Raw genomic sequence first — 23,854 nt, 5'->3', positions numbered from 1 at the left:
GATACAGCCTTTTGTGTAGGCCTTAAACAGCATTAAAAGAAGATATGTTATGATTATTTTCAGGTCCATATTTGTATTTGGCGCCTCTACTCTGACCGCTTTTAGCCTTTCCAACCCATTTACATGCACACAAACCGATACAACACACAACAGGAAAGGGAACACCCCAGAAAGCTAACAGGGCCCTGAATATAACCTATTGTTAAGTTCACTATAAGTTAAGTTACACAACTCAACTAAATATATGATAAAGGTCTAGTTGTTGTTGGGACATGTTACTGCTTTTACATATAACGCCTTTATTAGAATATGATAGAGAACAGAAGCGAGGGGAAAAGGTAGAGAAATGAAAAGTAATCCATTTGAATCTTAAAGCAGACATGGAGTAATTCAGCATGCCTTCTAAATGCAGGTTAGGTATTGATCCCTTCCTATCCCACTCATTACATACTTTGAATAGAAAATCAGAAAAACCCTTCCCCCCCCATCCCACAACTCGGACCCTGAATCAAGAGCAGCTACTCTCACCACAGATCACTTTGATCCGTAGACGCATTGTGATTGTTGAGGTTCATGATGCACGGCCAGATGAACTGAAACTACTCTGTGGCTTAGGCCATATTTTCATAAATGATTCTCTTAATCCATTTGACTTTTGACCTCCACCTAGATCCAGCACCACAGCAACCCGATTGGGTCGAGCATCGAGGAGAGTCATTACTGCAGGCTGTGGCTAAAGCCTGGATGGCAGAGTGTGCGTCAATAGCAAGGGGGCAGAGAAGGGTATAGATTATAGAGTATAGAGTGTATAGATTTTTATCAATATTTGATTTGTTTAATTAAATTTTGTATTTGTTTTATTTATCTTTCTTTAAGTTTTGATTATATGTATTATTATTTTTCTTATTATTTGTATTTTTTTTTTATTATCATTATTTGTTATTATTATTGTATTTTTTTTTATTTTAAATTACATTTTATTTGCATTCTTTTTTGCAGCTTTTTTAATTTCCATTTTTTCTCGCACTATTTTAATTAGTTTTTATTTGCTCGATTTTATTTAGCATGTTGCATTGTTGTTGGAAGAGGGACTTAAGGTTGTCAGTGTATTAAGTAGCTGCTGCTCACACTTGAAGCCTTTGAATAATTGGATTCAAGTGATTTGTTTGTCTATAGATTGTTTACAAAAAACATTTACGTTTCTGAGCATGTGTTCATGTACTCATATGTGTGCGTCGGTTTGCTATCCTGGCTCCAAGATGGTGGAATGAGCTCCCCATCGACATCAGGACAGCAGATAGCTTACACACCTTCCGGCGCAGACTGAAAACTCATCTCTTTGGACTCCACTTCGAGCGATAGAACTATTAACAAAGCACTTATATACTAATAAAGGACTGGCTTATCTAAAGCCAGTTGAGTAGCACTTGAAATGCTTGGCTCTATGAAACCTGATGTACTTTATGATTCTGTCTTCTTCGAGTTTGTGTCTTCCTGGTCGAATGTACTTATTGTAAGTCGCTTTGGATAAAAGCGTCAGCTAAATGCAATGTGTGTGTGTGTGTGTGTGTGTGTGTGTGTGTGTGTGTGTGTGTGTGTGTGTGTGTGTGTGTGTGTGTGTGTGTGTGTGTGTGTGTGTGTGTGTGTGTGTGTGTGTGTGTGTGTGTGTGTGTGTGTGTGTGTGTGTGTGTGTGTGTGTGTGTGTGTGTGTGTGTGTGTGTGTGTGTGTGTGTGTGTGTGTGTGTGTGTGTGTGTGTGTGTGTGTGTGTGTGTGTGTGTGGCTGTGTGTGAGTGTATTCCACAATGTTGATTTTACACCAAGAAAGGAACGAACACGGACAGAGAGCACCAAGACAAGACAACAACATGGTGGTCATTTGCATATCACCAGGTAGCCCCTCCCTAAAATATACCCTATCTATTTTAGCCTAAATAGGATCATCATTTACTAAATAAAAATCATGCTGTCTTGAAGTACACTTAACATGAACAACTGAGACCATACACTCATTAGAAAGATATTATTATGGTATTATATTGAGCAAAAATCTATTTTTTCATAGACTTCTATTCAATCAGACTCTAAAATGAATGGAAACGCCCCCTGCAGGATATTAGAGAGAATGCAAGTTTTAGGCATTTCCGCATTTGCATCTTGGCCCGTCTGTTTAATTTCAAAATGTTGGTGCCAAATAAAAAGTATTTCTTGTTTACCTTTGACACTGAAGTAAATGTGTTCATTGGAAGAGGCAAGTATTATATGATTACGTTAAGAATTAGAATAGATATGTGCAACTTGAAATGCTTGTAATGTTATAGCCTGAGTTGATGTATGCATTTGTGTTTGTGTCATACCTGCAGAAGACTCCCATGGTCTCGATCAGGTAGCACTGCCCCCCGTTGAAGCAGAAGTTGGGCAGCATGTCGCAGGGAGAGCGGCAACTCCCGTTCGTCATCTGGAAACCAACACGGCATCCACCCATCCCGTCTGACCCGTCCAGAGACGCTGGAGCACCTCCTTCTGCGGGGACGTTTGGTACCGGAGCTCCTGCACCTGGAACTGAAGCCCCAGGGATGATGGACCCGGACCCTGGTGCTCGAGGCTTGGAGCGAGAAGGAGATCCAGCGGCAAGTCGAAGATCATCGTCGCTTTCGTAGGTGTCGGTGGTGGTGCTGTAGGTGTACTCATCGGCAGTGGGGGACACGCCATCTTCGTACGGTGTGAGGTAGTCGTAGTTGTCCGGCATCGCCCAGGAGGTCGAGTCGCCTCCCTGCAGCTCGTGGGCCAGCGATGAGGGAGAGGGCGGGGCCAAGTCGAGGCCACGCCCACGAGAGGAGGGATCGAAGAAGTCCACGTGGAGGACGTCAGGGTTAGAGGGCACCGAGGGCTGGGCGGCGGTGGTGGTGAAGAGGCGGTCAAGATCAAACACAGCGGTGTCTTTGGCGTTGATCCAAGGTGGGTCGGTGTTTGGCAGACGATCCTCATCCTCCTCTTTTTCCACTTCCTTGCTCTCTTCCAGGACGTCCTTTCCGCGTGGGTTGCTAAGCAGGAGGTCGTCCGTCTCGGCAGAATCGGGGCTGATGCGAGGTGGAGCGGAAACGGCAACTTCGTCCACCGCAGGAACCAGAGTTTCGCCGAACATGCCGCTGCTCTGGTCGTCTTCCTCCTCTCCGGTGCGAAGGGTCCGTCCCGCCCTCTGAGTGACAGCGTCCAGATTGGCCGAGCTCCCGGTTACAGCGACCACGACCTCATTGACCTTGACAGGCCCCTCCTCCTCGTTAAGCAGGGTGGTGACATTGGCCGCTTTGTCCTGCTCAGTGGCATTGGTCCCGGCAGCATTTCCTACAAACACAAATAAAGTTTCTTAGTACACATTTACCAAACCGGATGAAACAAAAACACCTTTTCTTCCTTCTAATTTGCAGAAAGTCCTCGAGAAACACAGTTGAAAAAATACCTGTGGCATACTTAAAGAGGTGGAAAGGGTTTCCCTCGGACTTCATTGTTTTTATCGATCAGCTCTGCCTAATTCTCTATTGAGCTCCAGTTACAGGAGGGTATGGACGATTAGTAACACAAGATGAATGCGGCTGGTTTCACATAGAACACCAACAATGTTAAATACGGAAATACTGTAAAGGAATAAATAAAATTGAAGACAGAAAATACCCTTTTTGAGTTTATAAAATATGCAGGTAAGTAAAATAACTTAACGTTCACATAAAATGTTTTCATGAATGCAGCCCCTGTATGATCTCAATGGATGGTTATTAGACCTAAAATGAACACCGTTTGACATGTTGGCAAATTATGTATTTCAAATGAACTATTTTCTTGTTTCCGAGTTATATGCAGAAGTAGAGACAATCAGCACTGCAGAGTGTCTGTTTTATGGACATTTCGCTCACGACATTGGCGAATAATGATATCCTCGGAAAGTGTGGATCTGACAAAGTGTTTGACAAGTGGAAGTGCTTGGAAAACATGCACACAGCTTTAGAAAAATGTCCCTCTGTGTGGCGAGCAGTAGGAAAAATAAATAATGCTGAACCCACACAAACCAACATGAAATCGGAAGATGCGGCAACCATGACTATGAAAAATGAAAGACTCGAGGGGTTGAAAGCAAACTGGTTGGGGACATTGCAGGAAAAACGCCACCATCTTTCGACTCCACTTCGAGCGATAGAACTAACAAAGAACTGCTAACAGAGCTCTTATATACTAATAAAGGACTGGCTTATCTATAGCCAGTTGAGTAGCACTTGAAATGCTTGGCTCTATGAAACCTGATGTACTTTCTGTTCTGTTTTCTTCAAGGTTGTGTCTTCCTGGTCGAATGCACTCATTGTAAGTCGCTTTGGATAAAAGCGTCAGCGAAATGCAATGTAATGTAATCTTCTTCTGTTAGGTTTGCTGTCAGTTCCAGAAGTACAGGAATTTCTATTGAGATGTGTAGTGATTACTTTTCTTTTAAAGACTGACCCGGAAGGTCGCATCACAAGTGGACCGTCGATAAAAAGCAATGGGATTTCTCTATTTGTTTGTCGAATATTGCAGGAAATAAACTCTGTGGCAAACACCCGTTTTGTTCAGCGGGATAATCTCCACATATTAAAACGACTTTTTTTATTTTTGAAGTAAAAAGCTAACGTTGCATCACGTAGCAATCGCTAAGCTAAAGGGGGCTAATGTTTTCAGCATGATAACGTTTAGTCGTCTCATCAAGTCGCTTGTTAGCTACCGCTGCTTGTAAGACATAGAGAAGCTCTGAACATTCACAAGTAGAGTATTTACGGATGTATCTCATGTTGAAGAACAAAATAGGCCTTATTTCCGGCCTCCAACTAAAAACATGTTTAAAATATTGTTGACTTTAAGACGAGGGAACTTGAGGTGGCAATGTCTGAGTCATTTCCTGGTTTTATGACTCGTCCCTGCATCACTCTGTTAATCTCAGCGATACAAATAAATGCCTATTCACTGAAATCTAATAACAATGAATCCCCCCAAGATCAGGCAGTTGGATGCAACATCTGCTTTCTATCTGAAAAGAAACAAAAACATAGAATCACTCTTTCCAAAGAGATCTTCAAGTCAGTCCACTGCCACACAATAACAGTCTTTCTGCCCTATGTGACGGACAAAGTGGCCTCAAGAAGTCTGGCATTGGGTGAATAATTTAAAACGAGACGTGATTGGCTGCGTTCTTATCCCTCGGTCAATTACTTAATCCGAGGGCGGCTCGTTGAGTCATGCAAAAAGCTGCTTTATGGACGCCCCCCCCCCCCCTTTGGATTAAACGAATAATACACTAATGTATCTGAATGGCAGGGATCTGGGATTAGGGATTATGGGGCTGGAGAAGGAGGGATTTGGGAGACTTTCGGGGTGCCCTGCAGGGGGGGGTGATGATCTCAAAGGAGACGCAGACAAAACAGAGTCTCCACAACTGTAAGAAAACTTTAAATATGATGTATACACTTGAGATAAAGATATCAGACATATCTTTCATCAAAATGGTTGACTTCACATTGTTTCGGACAACATCTCTTGGGTGGTTGGGGGTTAAATTCTTGCCCCAAGGTGAATGCATGCGTGTACTGGGGGTTGTATAAGCAGCTTTTACAAACAGCCTCCAACCAATGGCATTTGTGAGGATATCTCTGCGAGGATATCTTTGAAGATAATCTGTAATCACGACCCTCTGGCGTCTCCAAATCTCTAACGAGGTGCACCCTACATTTATAGAACCAGTCACTTATCATTTATTAAGAACTCCACCAAAGTGTTATCTCTCAAACCCACTATCAGCTGGAAATGATCCATATATTATACCTTCATCACTGGCAGGAGAACAACCAGGAAACCAGAGCAACCTTTACAAAATGATGTCTTATTGGGTTTCATCATATGTGAAGCCGAAGAAGACAAGAAAAAACCCTTAGCAACTATGAGGGAAATACTTCAGATGGTATTTAAGATAAAAGCGTCTATACAAAAAGTCTATACATGTTCCTGTAAAAGTGTTTTTGTCAAGGCTTCCAAGAGAAGAGGTATTATGTGTTTCTGAAAAAGAGTTATTGTAAAACCCAAACCCGTATAGTCTAATGTTCACATACAGAAACTGAAGATGTATCACCAGTCCAGTAGAAACACTTTGCAATAATCAAACCACTGAAATAAACTAATGCATATCTGCACTGGAGACATTGGCTCTGCTTCAATGTTCCATTTTAAATAAATAGGCTTTTCACTGTGATAAATCATTGTTTATAATGCAACATTTCTGCTGCTGCGGTTTGCATTTTATTCTCTCCGCCTCTACTGTCAAAGTGGCCTTGAGATTTTTCTACTAGTGGCTGATCTTCGGTCTTGGGAAGAGGATCATATTTTATTGTTGAAAAGCAGGACAGTGCTGATAAAGAGCATACCTGCATTGACACGGACATCTTGAATAAACACTGATCCTTAAAGCTCCCGTGTCATGGCCGTTTCTACTGATCATAATTCCATTGTTGAGGTCTGGAGGGAACTTTAGGATTTTAGCCTTTGCAGACCATTTACATGCACCTATATATCACACTACAGGGAAGGGAAAACTCATAAAAAGGCAACAGGGCCTCTTTTACCATTAAGAATATAAATCAATGAATACATTACAAACCAATACATATGAATTCATGCATGTGATGGTTTCTGCCCTCATTAGGCGTGAGACTGTCACTTTGGCTCACAGTGTTGACAGGAGGAAGGATTCCGTTTATTTAATGTTTTGTTTTCTGGCCGACAGCAGTGATCTGCGTCTTTGAAGCCGAGGTCGATCTGAGGCTAATCCGTAGAGGATCCACAATGCACTGCTGTTTTACACATCAACCGAGCAGCCCAGGATAATATGCCAAAAACAGCACTCTTACAAAAATAAGCTGTACTATATCTACACAGAAGGATTTCACACTCCTGTGAATGCCTGTCGCTCACCAGGGAATCAGGATTACAGAGCGTGCATGTCCGCCTCTCTCTATTAAAAAACAATCATACTCGCCTTCGTTTGCTTTACCTCAACCACACACACCTGACAGCAACACACTCATTAAGCGAGAGTTTGCCCGGTGGGAAAACCCTTCAACACAACTGGAAGCTTGATTAATACAAACTGTGCTGGAAAACAGACAGCAATGGCTGCCACGTAACCCTGCCAGGATGACAGGGGGTGATGAGGAGGGATTGGTAACGAGGGACACGCCATGACAGAGAGAAGAAGGAAGGACACACTGAAGTGTCAACGTGAGGGATGAAGAGAGACGGTGACAAGGAGGAAGGGAGAGGCTTTCAGTGTCCACGACACTTCTGGACTTTTAATCTTCCGGTCTGTCAGTCTCTCTGTACCGTCTGCTATTAGCAGGCACACATCTCACAATGCGTCGGCCCGGTTATATCATAGCATGAAGCACCTGGTACCAAAAAGACAACACTCACAAAAAGACCAATGCATGACGAGTGTGGACAATCCACGATTCGACCTGCACTTAGCACACGCTCCTCAAATCAGCCCGTTTGGGTGATTGGCTGTTCAGGACGTGCATGCAGAACATCTTCATAACCAAATGGTGTAATGAGTGTACCGAAACATCATCGAGTACTGCATATTGGCAGTGGTGGAAGAAGTATTCAACCAACATACTTTGCTTGAGTTAAAGTCTTGCATTTGCATTAGCATTAGCATTAGCATTAGCACTGTGTATGAGTACGAAACATAAAACTACTCATAGGCCGCAGAAAAGTATACATCACTGCTGGGTAGACCAACCTATCAGAATATATCATCTTATTAGTTGATTATTTGTAATCTAAGGTAGTGGTGGAGTAGAAGAGTAAAGCCTGTCACGATTATCATGTTATGTCACGTTTGTAGTTTTGTCTGTGTTGGTGTTTTTCTTGTCCTTGGGTTTTATTGTGTAAAGTGTTCACCCCCGTTTCCTGCCTGTCTGCTTTCTGTCTGTTTCCCTCCCTGATTACCTGATTGTGTTCACCTGTTGTCCTTGTGTTTCTCCTCCCCTGCCCAGCTGTGTCTTGTTCTGTGATTACCCTTCTGTGTATTTAGTCTAGTCTTCCCCTGTGCTCCATGTCGGTTCATTGTTTCCCCTCCATGTCATTCCACGGTCGGTGTTCCTTGTGCTGCTTTGGATATTTTGGATTCTGCCTTGTTTTTGCCACAGCTTTATTATTTAATAAAGCTCGCTTTTCGTTATTCTGCATTTGAGTCCTACCTGCTTCACCCATTCGTAACAAAGCCTTGTTTTAATATGACATGTCTGTGACCCTATACCCTCATGTGTTTGACATTATGAAGACTGGAACTTTCCCATTACATAAAACTTGGCATTTGTTTGGAGCCTAAAAAGCCAGTTTTGGAAATAGATGTGGAGCAAGGGTGGAGCAAGCAGAGAGTGAGTCACCTGTCAATCAAGTTACAATAGACTGACTGTCTTTCTGTATCCGTTGATGTACACGTTACCCAACATTGGTTCAACACTGACGCTTTTTTTGCATCTCAAACCCAATTCTCTGGGTCATAGCAACATGACTCCAACAAGTCAATGTCTGTCTCACCCTTTTGGTCCACACAGAAATACTTTAACGTTTGACACAAAAGTTTGGTGGACAGATAGCGAATCTTTTTGGCTTCAGGATGCCCTGGCTTCTCCTGGTCTAATCCACAGTGGTGTCAGTCTGCCAGCACCCTCACTGTGGATCTGTGTTGAGATGCAATTAAATGGTGCAATTAAATGGTGCAATTAAATGGAGTTGTCTCTCTTTCCCCGCCTTGTTAGTCTAATTTGTTTAACGAGGAGGAATCCTTTGACAGGTTGAGGAGGCTCTGTGGCAGCTTAAAAAGTGCATTCATCATAGCAGTAGTTGGTGTAGAAAATATAGTGTGTGTGGGAGAGAAAACCTATAATATAACACACTACAGGAAAGGGAGAAACACCCACAAGCTTAATAGGGCCTCTTTAAATAAGTGGTGATTTAACACATTTCAAATCTAGGTCTCACTAAAAGACTGAGTGTGTCCATAAAATAGAGTTTTGAGGGGATTTCAAGTGCAACCCTAGGGAAAAACAACAATAACTAGCGTCTTTTGTTCGAGCCGCAGACCTGGCAGATCAGTGGACGGGTCGATGTCGGGTCAGATTGGGACGGATCGGTTCAGACTGAGGCCCGAATGAGACCAAACTGATGACATAAAAGAGTCTCTGTCTGTCTTCCTCCCAGTGGACATGAGATAATCAAACAGCATGTCTGTGACACTATTTATATGAGTGTGTGTGTGTGTGTGTGTGTGTGTGTGTGTGTGTGTGTGTGTGTGTGTGTGTGTGTGTGTGTGTGTGTGTGTGTGTGTGTGTGTGTGTGTGTGTGTGTGTGTGTGTGTGTGTGTGTGTGTGTGTGTGTGTGTGTGTGTGTGTGTGTGTGTGTGTGTTGACCCTCTGCCAGTATAACCCACTGGTAATTGGGGTGGCTTCCAGCTCCTCTGGTGAAGGGTGTGGATGTTCATAATGAGAAGAGCTTGGCAATGTATTCTCGTGTGTGTGTGTGTGTGTGTGTGTGTGTGTGTGTGCGTGCGTGCGTGTGTGTGTGTGTGTGTGTGTGTGTATTAAAATGAATCTGATTGGTTGTGACAGTTAGGGCTCGCCAGCCAGGTTGGTGACCCAGACTGGGGGTAGCAGGGGGGCAAAGGTTTGACACTGGCATATAAAGAGCTTAGAGGCTCCTTTGGCCAAACTGACCTCACTTTCGATAAGTACTCATAATGCAGAATGTCTCCCTTCAAAGTATTATTTTACGATGGAACATTTTATTACACTGCATTCTTTACCGCATATACATAACATATACAGGTAAGGGCATTTACCCGGGTCATTCTACAGACAAGGTGGAAGTGCTGTCACTTACTTTTGCAGACACCAAAATACATGACGTTGATCTAATACTCACATTCATTATATATGTTGAATAAATAGAGATTGTCTTTGCAATGGTACTAAATAAAAATAAATAAAAAATGGTTTTATACGTAAATTGCAATTGATTTAAAATGCCAAGTTCAAGGAACTGCCTTGTCACTTTGATCATACATGGAAGTGGAGCCTCTAGTTTTAATTTAAAAGACTTGTTTCAATAAATAAATCCAATTTACATAACATTACAAGCATTAAATATAACACTGAAATGGTAAAAAAAAAAACACTAATTATTATTAATAATATCAAATAAATGTCAGTCACCCAAAATTACGTCATTGGTGTTACTGCTGCACAAAACGCTTTTATTTTGAAATAATGTTCTGTCTCTGAAGTGCTTCCTGTAACAAGAGATCATTTGAGGCAGTGCAGTGGACAAAGACATAAGGAAAGTCAGATACTTCTTACTTTGTTTGTTAAAGGTGTCATTGTATCTTCAAATTGTACATGCGTCTTTCAAGTCTGTCATTAGTGTTACTCATTGCATAGCCCTGGGGGTGAACATTTGAATGGGAAAATGTATTGTATTGAAGAGTTAAACGATTTTGATATTGACTGAAGCCATATTTGGTCTGACACATGGCAGCCATTTTGTTAAAATGGTGGTGTCTTCTCCAAATTGTCACTGGTGTTACTCTTCTTCCTGGTAACACGTAACACCAGTGACATTCCTATACAAATAAGCTTTGTATAAAGTATACAAATAATAAAAATACTTTAAGCTCTACTTGTTGTGGATTCATCAAGTTAAGAGTTAGTTATTGCTATTTAACAGGTTTTAGATGTGTTTAGAAGGAATATATTTCAGCAGATTTGTATCACCCAGATTCCACCTTTTCTGTAGGTTCTCAAACTCAAGGCCCGGGGGCCAAATCCGGCCCGCGACTTCATGTTATGCGGCCCCGCAAAGGCTTGCAAAGAATATAATACGTTTATTATACGGTTACATGCCACTTTACAGAAGCAGGTTGCCCATAAACTACATGTCCCACAATGCATCTCGTTTTGTGACATGGCACTGAAGAGACTTGTAATTATTTTCCCTGGACTTCTGCTTTCAGACGTAGTTAATTACTACGTTATTATCCTATCCGATAATAATCCAATTCAGAGGCAATCATGTAATACATTATTTTATATATATTATATATTTATATAGTTACAACCGGCCCTTTGAGTGCAACCTTTATGTGGATGTGGCCCGCGATGAAATTGAGTTTGACCCCCCTGCTGTAGAATGACTCACCTGCAAAAAAGTACATGTGTCTTGACCAAGAGCGCATGCACACCTTTCCCCTAAGCCCCGCCTCTGCATCAACGCTTGTCTCGACTCAGTCAAATAAACGGAGGAGATTAAAATTGTTGATCAGAGTTTGGAAGCTCGAGTGAATACGTGAGCTTCGAGAGATTCTTTGAAGGAAGTTGGCCTTTCGGATGATGACGTCTCTTCCCTTAAGTACATTGGAAAAAGTTATGTTGAGCCCGTCACCATTACACGTTGACATGTGTCATCATCTCTAACATGGTCGACTAAGTACTCAACGTTCTTAGAAAAACACATGAGCTTTTAAAAAGGTGCAGCAGGTGCAACACTTTCCTTGAAGTCACTTATTTAACCGAGAAGAGGCAAAGTGATATGCTTCAATTATATATCAGTCATGAAGTGCTGTGCCGCCTCGCAGGAAAGGTCAGAGCTGGAAATAAGTGAAGAGGCGCAGCGAGGGGTGAACGCAACCGTGCTTTCTGCATTGTTCATAAGCTCCGTTGCCTTCGTGCTCCGAACACTTTCAATCAGATATTTAGAGTGTTTGTAATTTCTTACTCTGGCAAGAAGGAAAATAGTGAATTTAGGCAACTGTAATAAGTCATCTCCTCAGGTTTCAGTGCTTCACACATCCGACTACAGCGTGGCTCGAGACACAGGAGGGACGATTTCATCATGGAAACGGCTGCATTGAGAGGGTGAGTGGAGCGGCAGGGAGAGCCTCTTCCACTCACCCTCATGACACCTACACCTCAAGAGAACCACACACACACACACACACACACACACACACACACACACACACACACACACACTACACACACACACTACACACACACACACACACTACACACACTACACACGCACGCACGCACACACACACATACATACACTCACACTACACACACACACACACACACACACACACACTACACACACACACGCACACTACACACACTACACACGCACGCACGCACACACACACACACACACACACACACACACACACACACACAGGGGCACACACAGAACTAATCATAATGTGTTTATCTCTGAAGAACTGCACTTTTATGAGGTTGAAAAATGTGATACTGTGCAATTCCTCAGTGAGTGTGTGGACACGTGTGCATGCACGTGTATGAAGCCACTCAATAGATGTGTGTGTGTGTGTGTGTGTGTGTGTGTGTGTGTGTGTGTTAAGTCTATGCATACTGTGCATCCATGCAGTTAAATGTACACAGCCTGTTTTTTCCTCCTCCCTTGTGACCTGATTTTGAACCGTTAGTCAATTAATATTCAAGTGTAAGCACCCCCCCCCCCCCCAACCCCCCCCCCCCCTACACTCAGATGTGTAAGTGGTCAGTCTGACATGTTCGGTGAAAGATGCTCTTATTCATTTCTGTGGTAAAAGAAGCAGTTAAAACACGGGAAGCTGTGTCCCGTGTTTTCTAGATAAATCAGTCAAACAAATGAAAGATGCCACCGAAAGGAAAAGCCCAGATTTGACTTTTTCTAAATGTAACATACAATCATAGAAGATATTTTGTAATCTAGAAAAATATTCACATTTTAGAAGCTTAATTTCTTGAGATTTTGTCAAGGACTAAAACTTTAAATGATGACAATTTCTTAATAATGTTTTCTAATCCACATAAACCATAACACATATCCTCGCCAGGTGTGTGTGTGTGTGTGTGTGTGTGTGTGTGTGTGTGTGTGTGTGTGTGTGTGTGTGTGTGTGTGTGTGTGGGTGCCCTGAATGCTAATATGACAGTAGGGGAAGATGGTTGAGGAGAAAGGAGGACCGTGCGCTGCCAGACGGAGAGGAGAGATCGTGCACGAGCATGAACTCGATGACTCGCTTCCCAAGGACACACACACAGTCTAACCTTCATTACACACTCTCACACACACACACACACACACACACACACACACACACACACACACACACACACACACACACACACACACACACACACACACACACACACACACACACACACACACACACACACACACACACACACACACACACACGCACACACACACATGTACACCATATACACAGCAAACACAGAGACAGGTGCAAGCCTACGCATGCACGCACACAAAATGTGCTTTCATCTTTTTTTCTGCACACACACATCGCCTACATGAACACACACACACACACACACACACACACACACACACACACACACACACACACACACACACACACACACACACACACACACACACACACACACACACACACACGTAAATGACTGTTCAAGGGCACCCAGAGTTTGAGAACAACGCCAACTCAGCACTGCAACAAAAAAAACAAAAAAAGCGCACATACGGGACTATAATTGTTTCGTCTTTGAGCGGGAAGGACGGCAGCAGCCGGCACTGCTCAGACTGGCGATGGAAACTTCTGACCGACTAGCGAAGAGGACGAAGACAATGACTCCCCGAACAACTGTCACACCTGCAGGGGAAAACACCTGGACGATTACAAGGACGACGAGAAGCACCTGCAGGAAGGGACACTTGCATTTTAGGACTTGGATGAGTTTCATAGAGCTACCTCTGACTCAGATTCGTATGCAAAAACAAGGATGATAACTTTCCCAAAGGATTGAGTCACGCGTATTTCTTCATGACTCTGTGTTAAAGTATGTTGCATTGTTGTAAGCGCCTCTCACTTGTGCATGTGACCATTTAGCATTTGGATGTAATCTTTAAAAGTCACAGGAACAACACTGAGCTTCAGGGTTCAGAGGGTTCACCGTAGTGTATGTGCACCCTGCTGTATGTGCATGTTTGGACTGAATCTAATGTACGTAATATAGTGTCCTTGAAGCAATGGGGTTCCAATTATTCAGATCTATTAAGTCAAATCAAGTCTGAAAGTACTCTATTACAAGTAAAACCACCACATTTAAGATTATAGCTCAAACTAAGAATTACAGTTTTTACTTCAAAACTGAAAATTCAAAAATCAAAAGCTGAAACAATCATTCTGCAGAACGGCTCGTGTAAAAGAGTCGATTTTATTAACAGAATAGTAAGTGTGAGTCGGTGTTCATTTGTATGGAGAGCACTACAAGAGAGAATACATTCTGTAACATCCTGGATTTTATTGGACTTCAATGAAAATTATTAGCAGCATTTTGTAATTTAAACCTTTAAGTCAATCAATCAATCAATCAATCAATCAATCAATCAATCAATCAATCAATCAATCAATGTTTATTTATATAGCCCAATATCACAAATGTTACATTTGTCTCAGTGGTCTTCACAGTGTGTACAGAATATCAGTATGACAATATGACACCCTCTGTCCTTAGACCCTCTGTCCTTAGACCCTCACATCGTACAAGGAAAAACTTCCAAAGAAAACCCAGTTTAAAGGGAAAATGGGAGAAACCTCAGGGAGAGCAACAGAGGAGGGATCCCTCTCCCAGGACGGACAGACGTGCAATAGATACCGTGTGTAAATTGAAAAGATAATAAATCGTCCATACAGCAGATTACAAGAGGCGTCAGGTTTAGTTGAAAACACATTAGTTTGACTTTTAAAGGTCCCATGTCATGCTTTTCCCGTTATCACCCGTCCCTTGTTGCTATGAAGGTTTTTCTGCATGTGAGCGGTCTGCAGAGTCACAAACCCTCAAAGTGCACCCTGCAGCGAGTAAAACTCTAACACAGAGAAGACCTGTCTGCTGTCCCAGAACGCCTCGTTGGACATTTCTCATGTTCCATTGTTTACTTCTTGGGTTCTGTGACGTGTGAAAACCCAGATCAACAACAAATGACCGGATTGGCCCAAATTGGCCCAAATGGACCAATCCGCGGAGCCCCTCACACACCAGGGGCCGTTTCTCAATCTCGAGGATATTGGCTTCCAAGCCAATATTTCAAGGATGCTACGTCATCGAGTGCCGCCGAAGGACTGTTCCAATCTCCAGCATACTTGGAATTCCACCGAGGCCGCGTCCTTGGTTTGGGGGAAATTTCGAGGCTGCACATGGGTAGACTTCGCGTCCTTAAAATCCCCACAATGCTTTGCGCACGGACCAATTTCAAAAACCCTTGCGGAGAATGGCTGAACCGACGCAGCACACATTTAAATGTAAGTATAGTGGCGTAGAACACGTGTTGGTAAATATGCTACTTTGTTACATTTGTTTCTTATCACCAAAAATGTGTTCCGTGAAAGTAAAGCAAGTTCATAATTAGATAGACATCGTGAGGTATTTATTTTCGGTACAGTTTACGTTGAAACCGTTAGAGAGAGTGGCACACTTGTTAGCCTGTTCCATTCTTCTTCGTTTTCCGAAGCCGTGGCTTGGAAGCATACTGGCTTCGTTTCTGAAGGAAGTGACTTGGAAGTACGCGACTACCAAGCCAGCATCCTCGCGATTGAGAAACACCCCAGGATCCCTTGGCTAACTAACAGGGAGTCCCATTGACTTGCATAGAGCTCCCTGAACGCTGGTAACAGACGAGTTGGGAGGGCGGAGAAATGCTCTCCGCAGACCCGTTCTCACAGCGCTAGAAACCTTTTTCTTTCTCAATATCAAGCAACACTTATTGTTTTTACTTCGGCTGTGAGTGTTTGTGTGCTCAGGATGAGTTTAGCTTGTTCTCGATGTATCGCCAACCCGGAAATCTGTCTGCCCCTCGCAGCAGCAACGAGCCTCGCAACGTCCAGACCAATCAGAGCACACTGGGCTCACAGGGAGGGGGGGGGCAGGAGCTCCAACAAGCCGTGTAGGACAGAGAGTGAATACACATGCTACACAGAGATGCTGTGAGAAACCAATGTGAGTTTGGAACATTGCACAATTTAAATCTATTCTAGTAGACCTCAACAATGGAATTATGATCAGTAGAAATGGCCATGACACGGGACCTTTAATGCTGTAGCACAATGTATAAAGTTCAGACAATAACTAAGTCATTAGTATCGCTTGTTTTGAAGCCCTAAAAGAGAAGAGGGATATTCTCCACATGGCTTCGGTTGTAGTTTGTTGAACCACAATGGAAACACGTCACGTGGATTCATCGTATTTGTAACCTCACTACACAACATACATAAATCAATTCATGAAGGGCACAGGCTGCTCACTATTATTGATCACACAGAGCTTACCGTCAGAGTCAGTCAGTCACACTTTGCTGGACCATAACGGTACACTAAATATCTCAATTGATTTAATTGGACTTATGAAGGGTTAACAGCTGTTTGAAGCAGGAGGACATTGAGTGACTGGTGGAGAGGCTTGAAGATGCATGAAGAGGTGGAGTTAAAGAGGGTTGAGCGAGTGCTTTAAAGTGATAATGATGCAGACTGTGGGGTAAACCTCAGAGCAACCGGTGTGTCAGCAATTATTCTATCTGTGATTTGAGATTAAATGAATTTCAGTTGTACTGATAAATCTGCTGGTGTCTTTATTTTTCACACGTGTTTCTGTTTTATAATTGGAAGAGTGATTAAGATATGTCTTAAGCAGCAGAAGTAGAAGCAGAAGAAGAAGTAGAAGCAGAAGAAGAAGTAGAAGCAGAAGAAGCAGCAGAAGAAGAAGAAGTAGAAGCAGAAGAAGAAGCAGAAGAAGTAGAATCAGAAGAAGAAGTAGAAGAAGAAGAAGCAGCAGAAGAAGAAGTAGAAGCAGCAGAAGCAGCAGAAGAAGAAGCAGCAGAAGTAGAAGCAGCAGAAGAAGAAGCAGAAGAAGAAGAAGTATGTAGTGGAGTTGAAGTACAAACTATCATACAATGAAAATACTCAAGTTAAAGGTAGGGTAGGTAAGAATGGAGAAACCAGCTCGAGTGCGCGAGAAAGTACCTTCCTTCAGACTTCCGTACAGAGCCCCTCCTCCAACACACACGAACGCGCACGTGACCAATGAGGGCACGAGATAAGTTTGTGCCCCGATGGAAGGCTGACAGGCAGGTAGGCCATCCAGTTACTTTAGCCGGGCCGGCTCAGATGATTGGTCGTGCTTTTTACAGCGCCACGGCTTCCACAGATGACTTTTGTTATGTATTTATTGTCAAAGCATTTCATGTACCTACCCCACCTTTAAGTCCAAGTTAATCTAAATTGTCCTTAAGTAATTATTTAGTGTATAAACTAAATAATTACTGAAGGACAATTTAGATTATATACTGCATTGCATTTAACTACGGCCTGTTATCACATATTTAAAATTGTGAAAAACAAACATTTGCACACCTCAGAGGAGGCTGAACTGCACTAACACACATACTGTATATTACAGTATGTCTGCGCGCGCACCCACACGCACACACACACACACACACACACACACACACACACAGCAGCTTGTGGGGTCAGGCCTATGGCACTGATCAGTAGTATGCTGATGTTGGCCCGCAGCAGATCCAGGTGGGAGGATGTTACAAATGAGATTAGGATCACGTAGTTCCCGACAATCAGATTAATCTGGGATGGCGGACATATTAGCTCCACAGATCCCAAATGAGTGCTACAAGAAAGGTTTGAGGGAGAAGAGACTGTCAATAAAGTTGATTTGCTTTCGTTTTTTGTCCAAAAACACCTACGAGGGTGATATGGGCTGCAAGCGGTGATTTACATTCTCAAGTACATTTTAATTAGTTTTGTATCCGTCAAATGCAAGAAAATAATATCCAATAGCTTGCTTTGTCTGATTAATAACAGAGCAAAACAACAGAACAGATTACAAATCGCCTGAAAATGGTACAAACAAGTGGCACCATGTGTGATGAAGGTGTTGCGCTGGGCTATTTCATGCAATCGAAAGTGAAATTTAAGCTCGCTCCATTGCGGAGATATTCCCGCGAGAGTGCAGAAAACTGAAATATATTTATTTATTTCAAATATGAAATGTTACCAATATACTCACGGACCACTAGGGGGTACTCACGGGCCACCAGTGGTCCGCGGACCACACTTTGAGAAGCACTGGTCTACACGGATATCTTGGCCGGAGAATTTACAAAAATATTATAAATTCAGCAAAATATATACAGAACATTTTAAAATACTTCCGTTATAATCAGTCAAATTCATCTTTAACTTTGTTTATTGCGCATTTGGTCTCTTTTTCTTTTCTCGCATCATTGTTTTTTTTGCCTGAAAATTAGCTCCATTAAGTGAAGAGTATGTTGGGCTTTCACAATGCGAAGATATTGAAATACAAAATCAAAGTACTCAACCGAAGAATAAGTACCTCAACATTGTACGTTACTTGCGGAAATGTACTTGGTAAAATCCCATCTCAGGTCCCAAATATGTGCACTCAATAAAATGTATGATTTAATGAGTGACTGTTATCAGATTCAAAGTACAGCCGGATAAAAAACGGCTGTTCCTTTTGGTGTCACTCTGCGTAAATGATGCTCAGCAGATTGAGGAGTTTTCAAAATGAAATATGAATATTCAGACATTACTCCTGGCTGCTCTAAATGTCTGTCACTCCGTCACTTAGAAAGATGATATAACATGTACAGACTTTGTTGCTTCCCGTTGAATGCTTCAGGCAATACTTTAAGAAATGAGGAGTATTTTTTTCCCTTCTTTAATTATAAGAGTCAAAACAGAGATGTTTGCATGGCCGACAGGGAAATGTGTACATCTGCTGCAAATCACACACAGTCAACGAGCATGAACTCATCCTGCAGAAATAATGAATACACCAATACGGGAAATGATATCATCGAGAAATTAGAGCTAGAGTATTGATGGACTACACCCATTGACACACACACACACACACACACACACACACACACACACACACACACACACACACACACACACACACACACACACACACACACACACGCACGCACACAGCAATGGTCTGTAGGCGTAGAGCCACCACTCATATCATCGTGTGCCAAAACTCAGCCAACGTTTTGAGCCCTAATGAAATTCTAAGCGTGAACACATTATGGCGGCGATATGCACAAACTGTGCTGCCAGCCGGTGTCAATGGGATGGTGCGTGGTTTCCATGGCGACGGAGGCGATGCAGAGGCGAGAGAGACAGCGAATAGAAGAAATACATTGTTCACCAATGATAAACCGAAGCTGTAGACGGACGGCATTAGTCTTTATGATTGGTAATTCTGCACACTGCAATAAAAAAGGCTGGATAGTGGAGTCATGTTGGGGGGAGGTGGGGGGGGGGTGGATGGTGGGGGTTAGCTTAATCAAAGATAATCTGCCGGCATGCAGATATGTCTCAGCAGGCCGGAGGAAGAGGAGGAGAAGGGCATGTATGTCCATGAGTTTCAGTGCAGAAACCATTAGTCTGCCAATCACCTATCTACCAGCTTAACGGTGCATGGGGGAAGGGTGTAAGGGCAAGGACACCGGAATATCATCTGTATTAACACACACACACACACACACACACACACACACACACTGAAGGAGGAAGAGGAGGATTGCAAATGGCCACCGGAGAAAAAAGCCGGCAGGAAACGACTGACAGTATTCTGGTCGGTTGTTGTCAAGTCGGGGCGGTTGGCTTTGGTCGTCTGAGCGTCGTTCACAGATGTGGGGCAAGCTGCCGACTCCACACTCCACCGGTGAAGCGAGAAGTGTGTGTGTGTGTGTGTGTGTGTGTGTGTGTGTGTGTGTGTGTGTGTGTGTGTGTGTGTGTGTGTGTGTGTGTGTGTGTGTGTGTGTGTGTGTGTGTGTGTGTGTGTGTGTGTGTGTGTGTGTGTGTGGGTGTGTCTGTGTGTGTGTGTGTGTGTGTGTGTGTGTGTGTGTGTGTGTGTGTGTGTGTGTGTGTGTGTGTGTGTGTGAAGGGGGTGGAGGGTTAGCCCAAGGTAGTTTTAAGGCGTCTGCACTAGATCTGCCAACCCCTTTTTGTTAAATATCCACCTGAGGTCAAGCTGACACAAAGTCCCTGCAGCATCCATGAAAAGTGACACAAACATCCCTTGGGGGGGGGGGGGTGAAGAGCTAATTGGTCTTCTTCCTGTGAGGCGACAGCTCTTGACTTACATGTTCATAAGTCAAATTTGGAAAGTATTAGGTAAATTGTTTTACCTTTGGATAATCAATGCTAGCAGTTTCCCCCTGCTTCCAATATGTAGCCTATGCTAAGCTAATTCTCCAAAATCCAATTTAATTATAAGACTGCATTGACTGGGAAATGTCCAAACCAATATAACGGCAGAATGACGGGAAATGTGCTGCTGCAGTAATTGTTTGCATTTACAAAGTGGACGTTTTGTTAATAAGTGAAATAAAAAAATGTGGTGTTTTTTTTTACCTTGGCACCATGCTAGGCGTCTCCACCTGTTTCCATTCTTTACGCTAAGCTAACCTACTGGATGCAGCTTCATATTCAACCAACACCCAATGGCATCGATAATTTCTTCCACTTCTTGGATGTCAAACTTTGATTTAATGGAGATCAGGCCAAATAATGTACACAATGTTGCCACAGTTTGCATGTGGATTACACTACAAGCTATTACATTTCTATAAAACATTAAGTAGTTGGGAATAAATCCACTTGCTCCTTCAAAGGCAAATAAAAAACCCTAAAACGTGTGGCATTTGAAGGGAACGCCAAAGTAATAGCTGATCAACTAGTCAGTCTGCACAACATTATTGGCTCAGATTATGCAGCGTTCAATGCTCTTGGATGTTCCTCTAATGGGATTTTCCCCCTTTATCTTCAATTTTTCTCGCACCCATGAAAAAACATCATATTATTTAGTGGAGGCTTCACCTTGACATCACACTGCTTGAATTGTACCCGGTGCAATGAAAGGAATCAACCAGATTATATTAGATTATAACGCCAGACTGATTTCACCCCGTGCACGCTGCTGCATTATTAATCTGACAGTAATGTAGCTCGCCGTGTGCAATGAATCTCAGACAAAGAGACAGAGAGGGGAAGAAAGCATCCATGTCTTTTTTTTATGTTTACTCTGGTGGGTTTTTCCCCCCTCTGTGTATCAGAATGTCCATCCACATCCCTTCATGCATTATTCATAAAGTCCCCCCCGCACTAATCCTCGCCTTTGTGTGGCTGTAGTGCCAGTGTGCCTCCAGGGATCTGCTTTACTGCATCGGCTGGACGCTGTCACTGTCACACATCTCTGTAATTTCTCCTCCGACTGTGGCTTTAAATGTGACTGCAATAATCCACAGTGTTCATTTAGTGACCGGATTTTGCTGAAAGAAGCCTCAGTAGTGTGTTACCGGTGTTTCCTGTGGAGTTAAATTGTCCTTTTTAACCCGCCATGTTGTGTAATTGTCCTGCATTGAGCTCATAGTAAACTCATTCTGTACTCATGTCTTCAGATATCTCTTTGGGGTCTCACAATAGTTTAATTATATTCTGTCTTGCAGTGCGTCTATGGTGTCCAATGGGTTTAAATTGCCCTCATTGTTACCCCCTCTTGTGTCTCTATAATATCCACAAGGGCTTAGATGTGTCTTTGCTGTGACCTAATTTCAGTTTGTCTCTCCTGTGACAAATATTCCTGCAGGGACTGAGTATTTTATAGTGACTTCGCCCTGAAATGTGTCAAATATATCAATGCAAGATTATTTTGTATCATATTAAGGCAATATTTGCTCTACTGTCCATCCAAAATGTGGATTATTCAAATGTTCTGAGGACAGATTCTCCAAAATCCAATTGAATACTCAGTTTGCATTGAGTGGGAGATTTAAAACCAATATAAAGTACAGAATAATGTCACATAATGTTACTATCCAAAATCTATCAATACCAGTTGAGTGTGCAGCGCCTGCTAACCCACAATCCGAGGCTCACTGACCTCCTTTCTGGCTGCCCTGTGGGAGTGTGTTTAGGTACCCTGGCTCCTCAGATGCTGCTGCAGCAATTTTGAAGCACATTTTTGAGAAGTGGACGGGTTTTAAATGTGTTTGCATGATTTCAGTGCACGGTGAAGGACAGTGTTCTTACCGTGGACAGACAGCGGCATCAAGTGCAGAGCCAGGACGCAGAACAGCAGCGCTATTCTCCAGCATCCCGTGCAGAAGCTCCTCTCCTTCCCCTGCATCCTCACCGTGCAATGATATAATAGAGATGAGAGAAAAATAAAACCGGGAAATCCCTGCTTTTATAGCGGTACTAGAGTTCAAAAATGTTGCAAAAAAGTAATCCGGGTGTGTTTTAATTTGTCTAGACTCCAGCCTCCCTGCGCTTCTCCTCCATAGCCGCTTGTTCTCAGCTGTCTCTGTGTCCGTCGCTATTTCTCACGCTCGGCTCAGTTAAGAGGTTGGTTACGGCTCCATTGCCACAGAAAGGCGGTCGGGGAGGAGGAGGAGGCGGTGGTGGTTGGAGGCGGGGGATGCGTAAAGAGGGACGCACGCCGTGGTCCGGTTTGGCTTGTTTTGGCTCGGAACGGATCGGAGCTTTGGACACTTTGTGGCTGGAACAAAACGCACGGTGGAGTGCAGCGCGCTCTGCAGCCTTCTCACCATCTGGGGAGGGGGAAAGATGGTTGTTGATGACCCCCCTTCCTCCTCCTCCCCCCTTTTCCTAAGACGCTTCCCTCCTCCTCCTTCTCCTACTCCATCCTTCCTATTTCCTAAAACTTTTCCTGTTTCTTCGATCTTCTAAGCGTTAATTATATCCTCTTCCTAGTCATTTTTGTATTTGTTTCTCTTTTGTTTCGGATATTTCTCATCTTAATCCTCACTTATATTATGTTTGCCATTAGTTGTTATCCTCTCTGAACTTCCTTGTCGTCTTTCCAATTTGTTTTCTTCCTCTCAAACCCACATCTTACTTCCATCTTATTAATTGTTCCTAAATGTCTTTCTCTTTTCTTACTTTTTCATATTTACAAAGCATCAATGTTTCTCCTCCCCAGACTTTTCCAATAACTCATTTTCACTGTAATTGTTTTTGAATATATATTTAATCGACACTCTTTCCAAAACCTTAAAGGTGGGGTAGGTACATTTGAGAAACCGGCTCGAGATCGCTAGAATTTGAAAATACACAACCGGAGAAAATCTGCCACTTCCTTAGAGCCCCTCCTCCAACACACACGAACGCGCACATGACCAATGAGGGCACGAGATAAGTTTGTGCCCCGATGGGAGGCTGACAGGCAGGTAGGCCATCCAGTTACTTTAGCCGCCCGGCTAAACGGATTGGTCGTACTTTTTACAGTATTACGGCTTCAACAGATGACGTTTTTTTATGTATTTTTTGTCAAAGCACTTCAGATATTCATTGCTATCGGGATGTTAAGAGCATTCCATGGAATATAACAAAAAGTGTATCTCGAGCCGGTTTCTGAAACTTATCTACCCCACCTTTAACAAAGACATTTCCCTTCCTTACACTTCCCTCCTTCCTTCCTTCTTCACTTCCAACTTTACCATTCCCTGATACTGTTGTTCCTCTTCCTTCCTGGAAGCATGTCTCCTCCTCTTCCTCTTTCTTCCCTCCTGCACCTTCTTCCAACTTCAACCTTTGGGACATTTTTCCGATCTATCCACTTCCTCTTTCACTGTCCCAAAACTGTTCCACCTCCTCCCTGTATCTGCTATTCA

General features: G+C 43.0%; 1 protein-coding gene across 12 annotated transcripts in view; it reads right to left on the bottom strand.

Moving 5' to 3' along the window:
• cspg5a (chondroitin sulfate proteoglycan 5a) overlaps nt 1-23,018 on the bottom strand; it is a 55,769-nt gene extending 32,751 nt beyond the window's left edge. For 6 of the 12 annotated variants that reach the window (XM_034102360.2, XM_034102365.2, XM_034102369.2 and 3 more), the window contains exons 1-2: nt 22,251-23,016; nt 2,356-3,343 (exon numbers count right to left, since the gene is read on the bottom strand). In XM_034102360.2, coding sequence (XP_033958251.1) covers nt 2,356-3,343; nt 22,251-22,347 — 1,085 coding nt within the window. In that variant the 5' untranslated portion in view covers nt 22,348-23,016. Of the gene's footprint in view, nt 1-2,355; nt 3,344-22,250 lie in introns of all 12 variants that reach the window. The other 6 variants (XM_034102359.2, XM_034102358.2, XM_034102357.2 and 3 more) reach the window with 4 other exon arrangements.
• Nucleotides 23,019-23,854: the final 836 nt, after the last annotated feature.

Source organism: Pseudochaenichthys georgianus, chromosome 16 (assembly GCF_902827115.2).
Source record: "Pseudochaenichthys georgianus chromosome 16, fPseGeo1.2, whole genome shotgun sequence".
NCBI lineage: Eukaryota > Metazoa > Chordata > Actinopteri > Perciformes > Channichthyidae > Pseudochaenichthys > Pseudochaenichthys georgianus.
The sequence above is the reverse complement of the archived record's forward strand: the minus strand, read 5'-3'. Positions and strand labels throughout refer to the sequence as shown.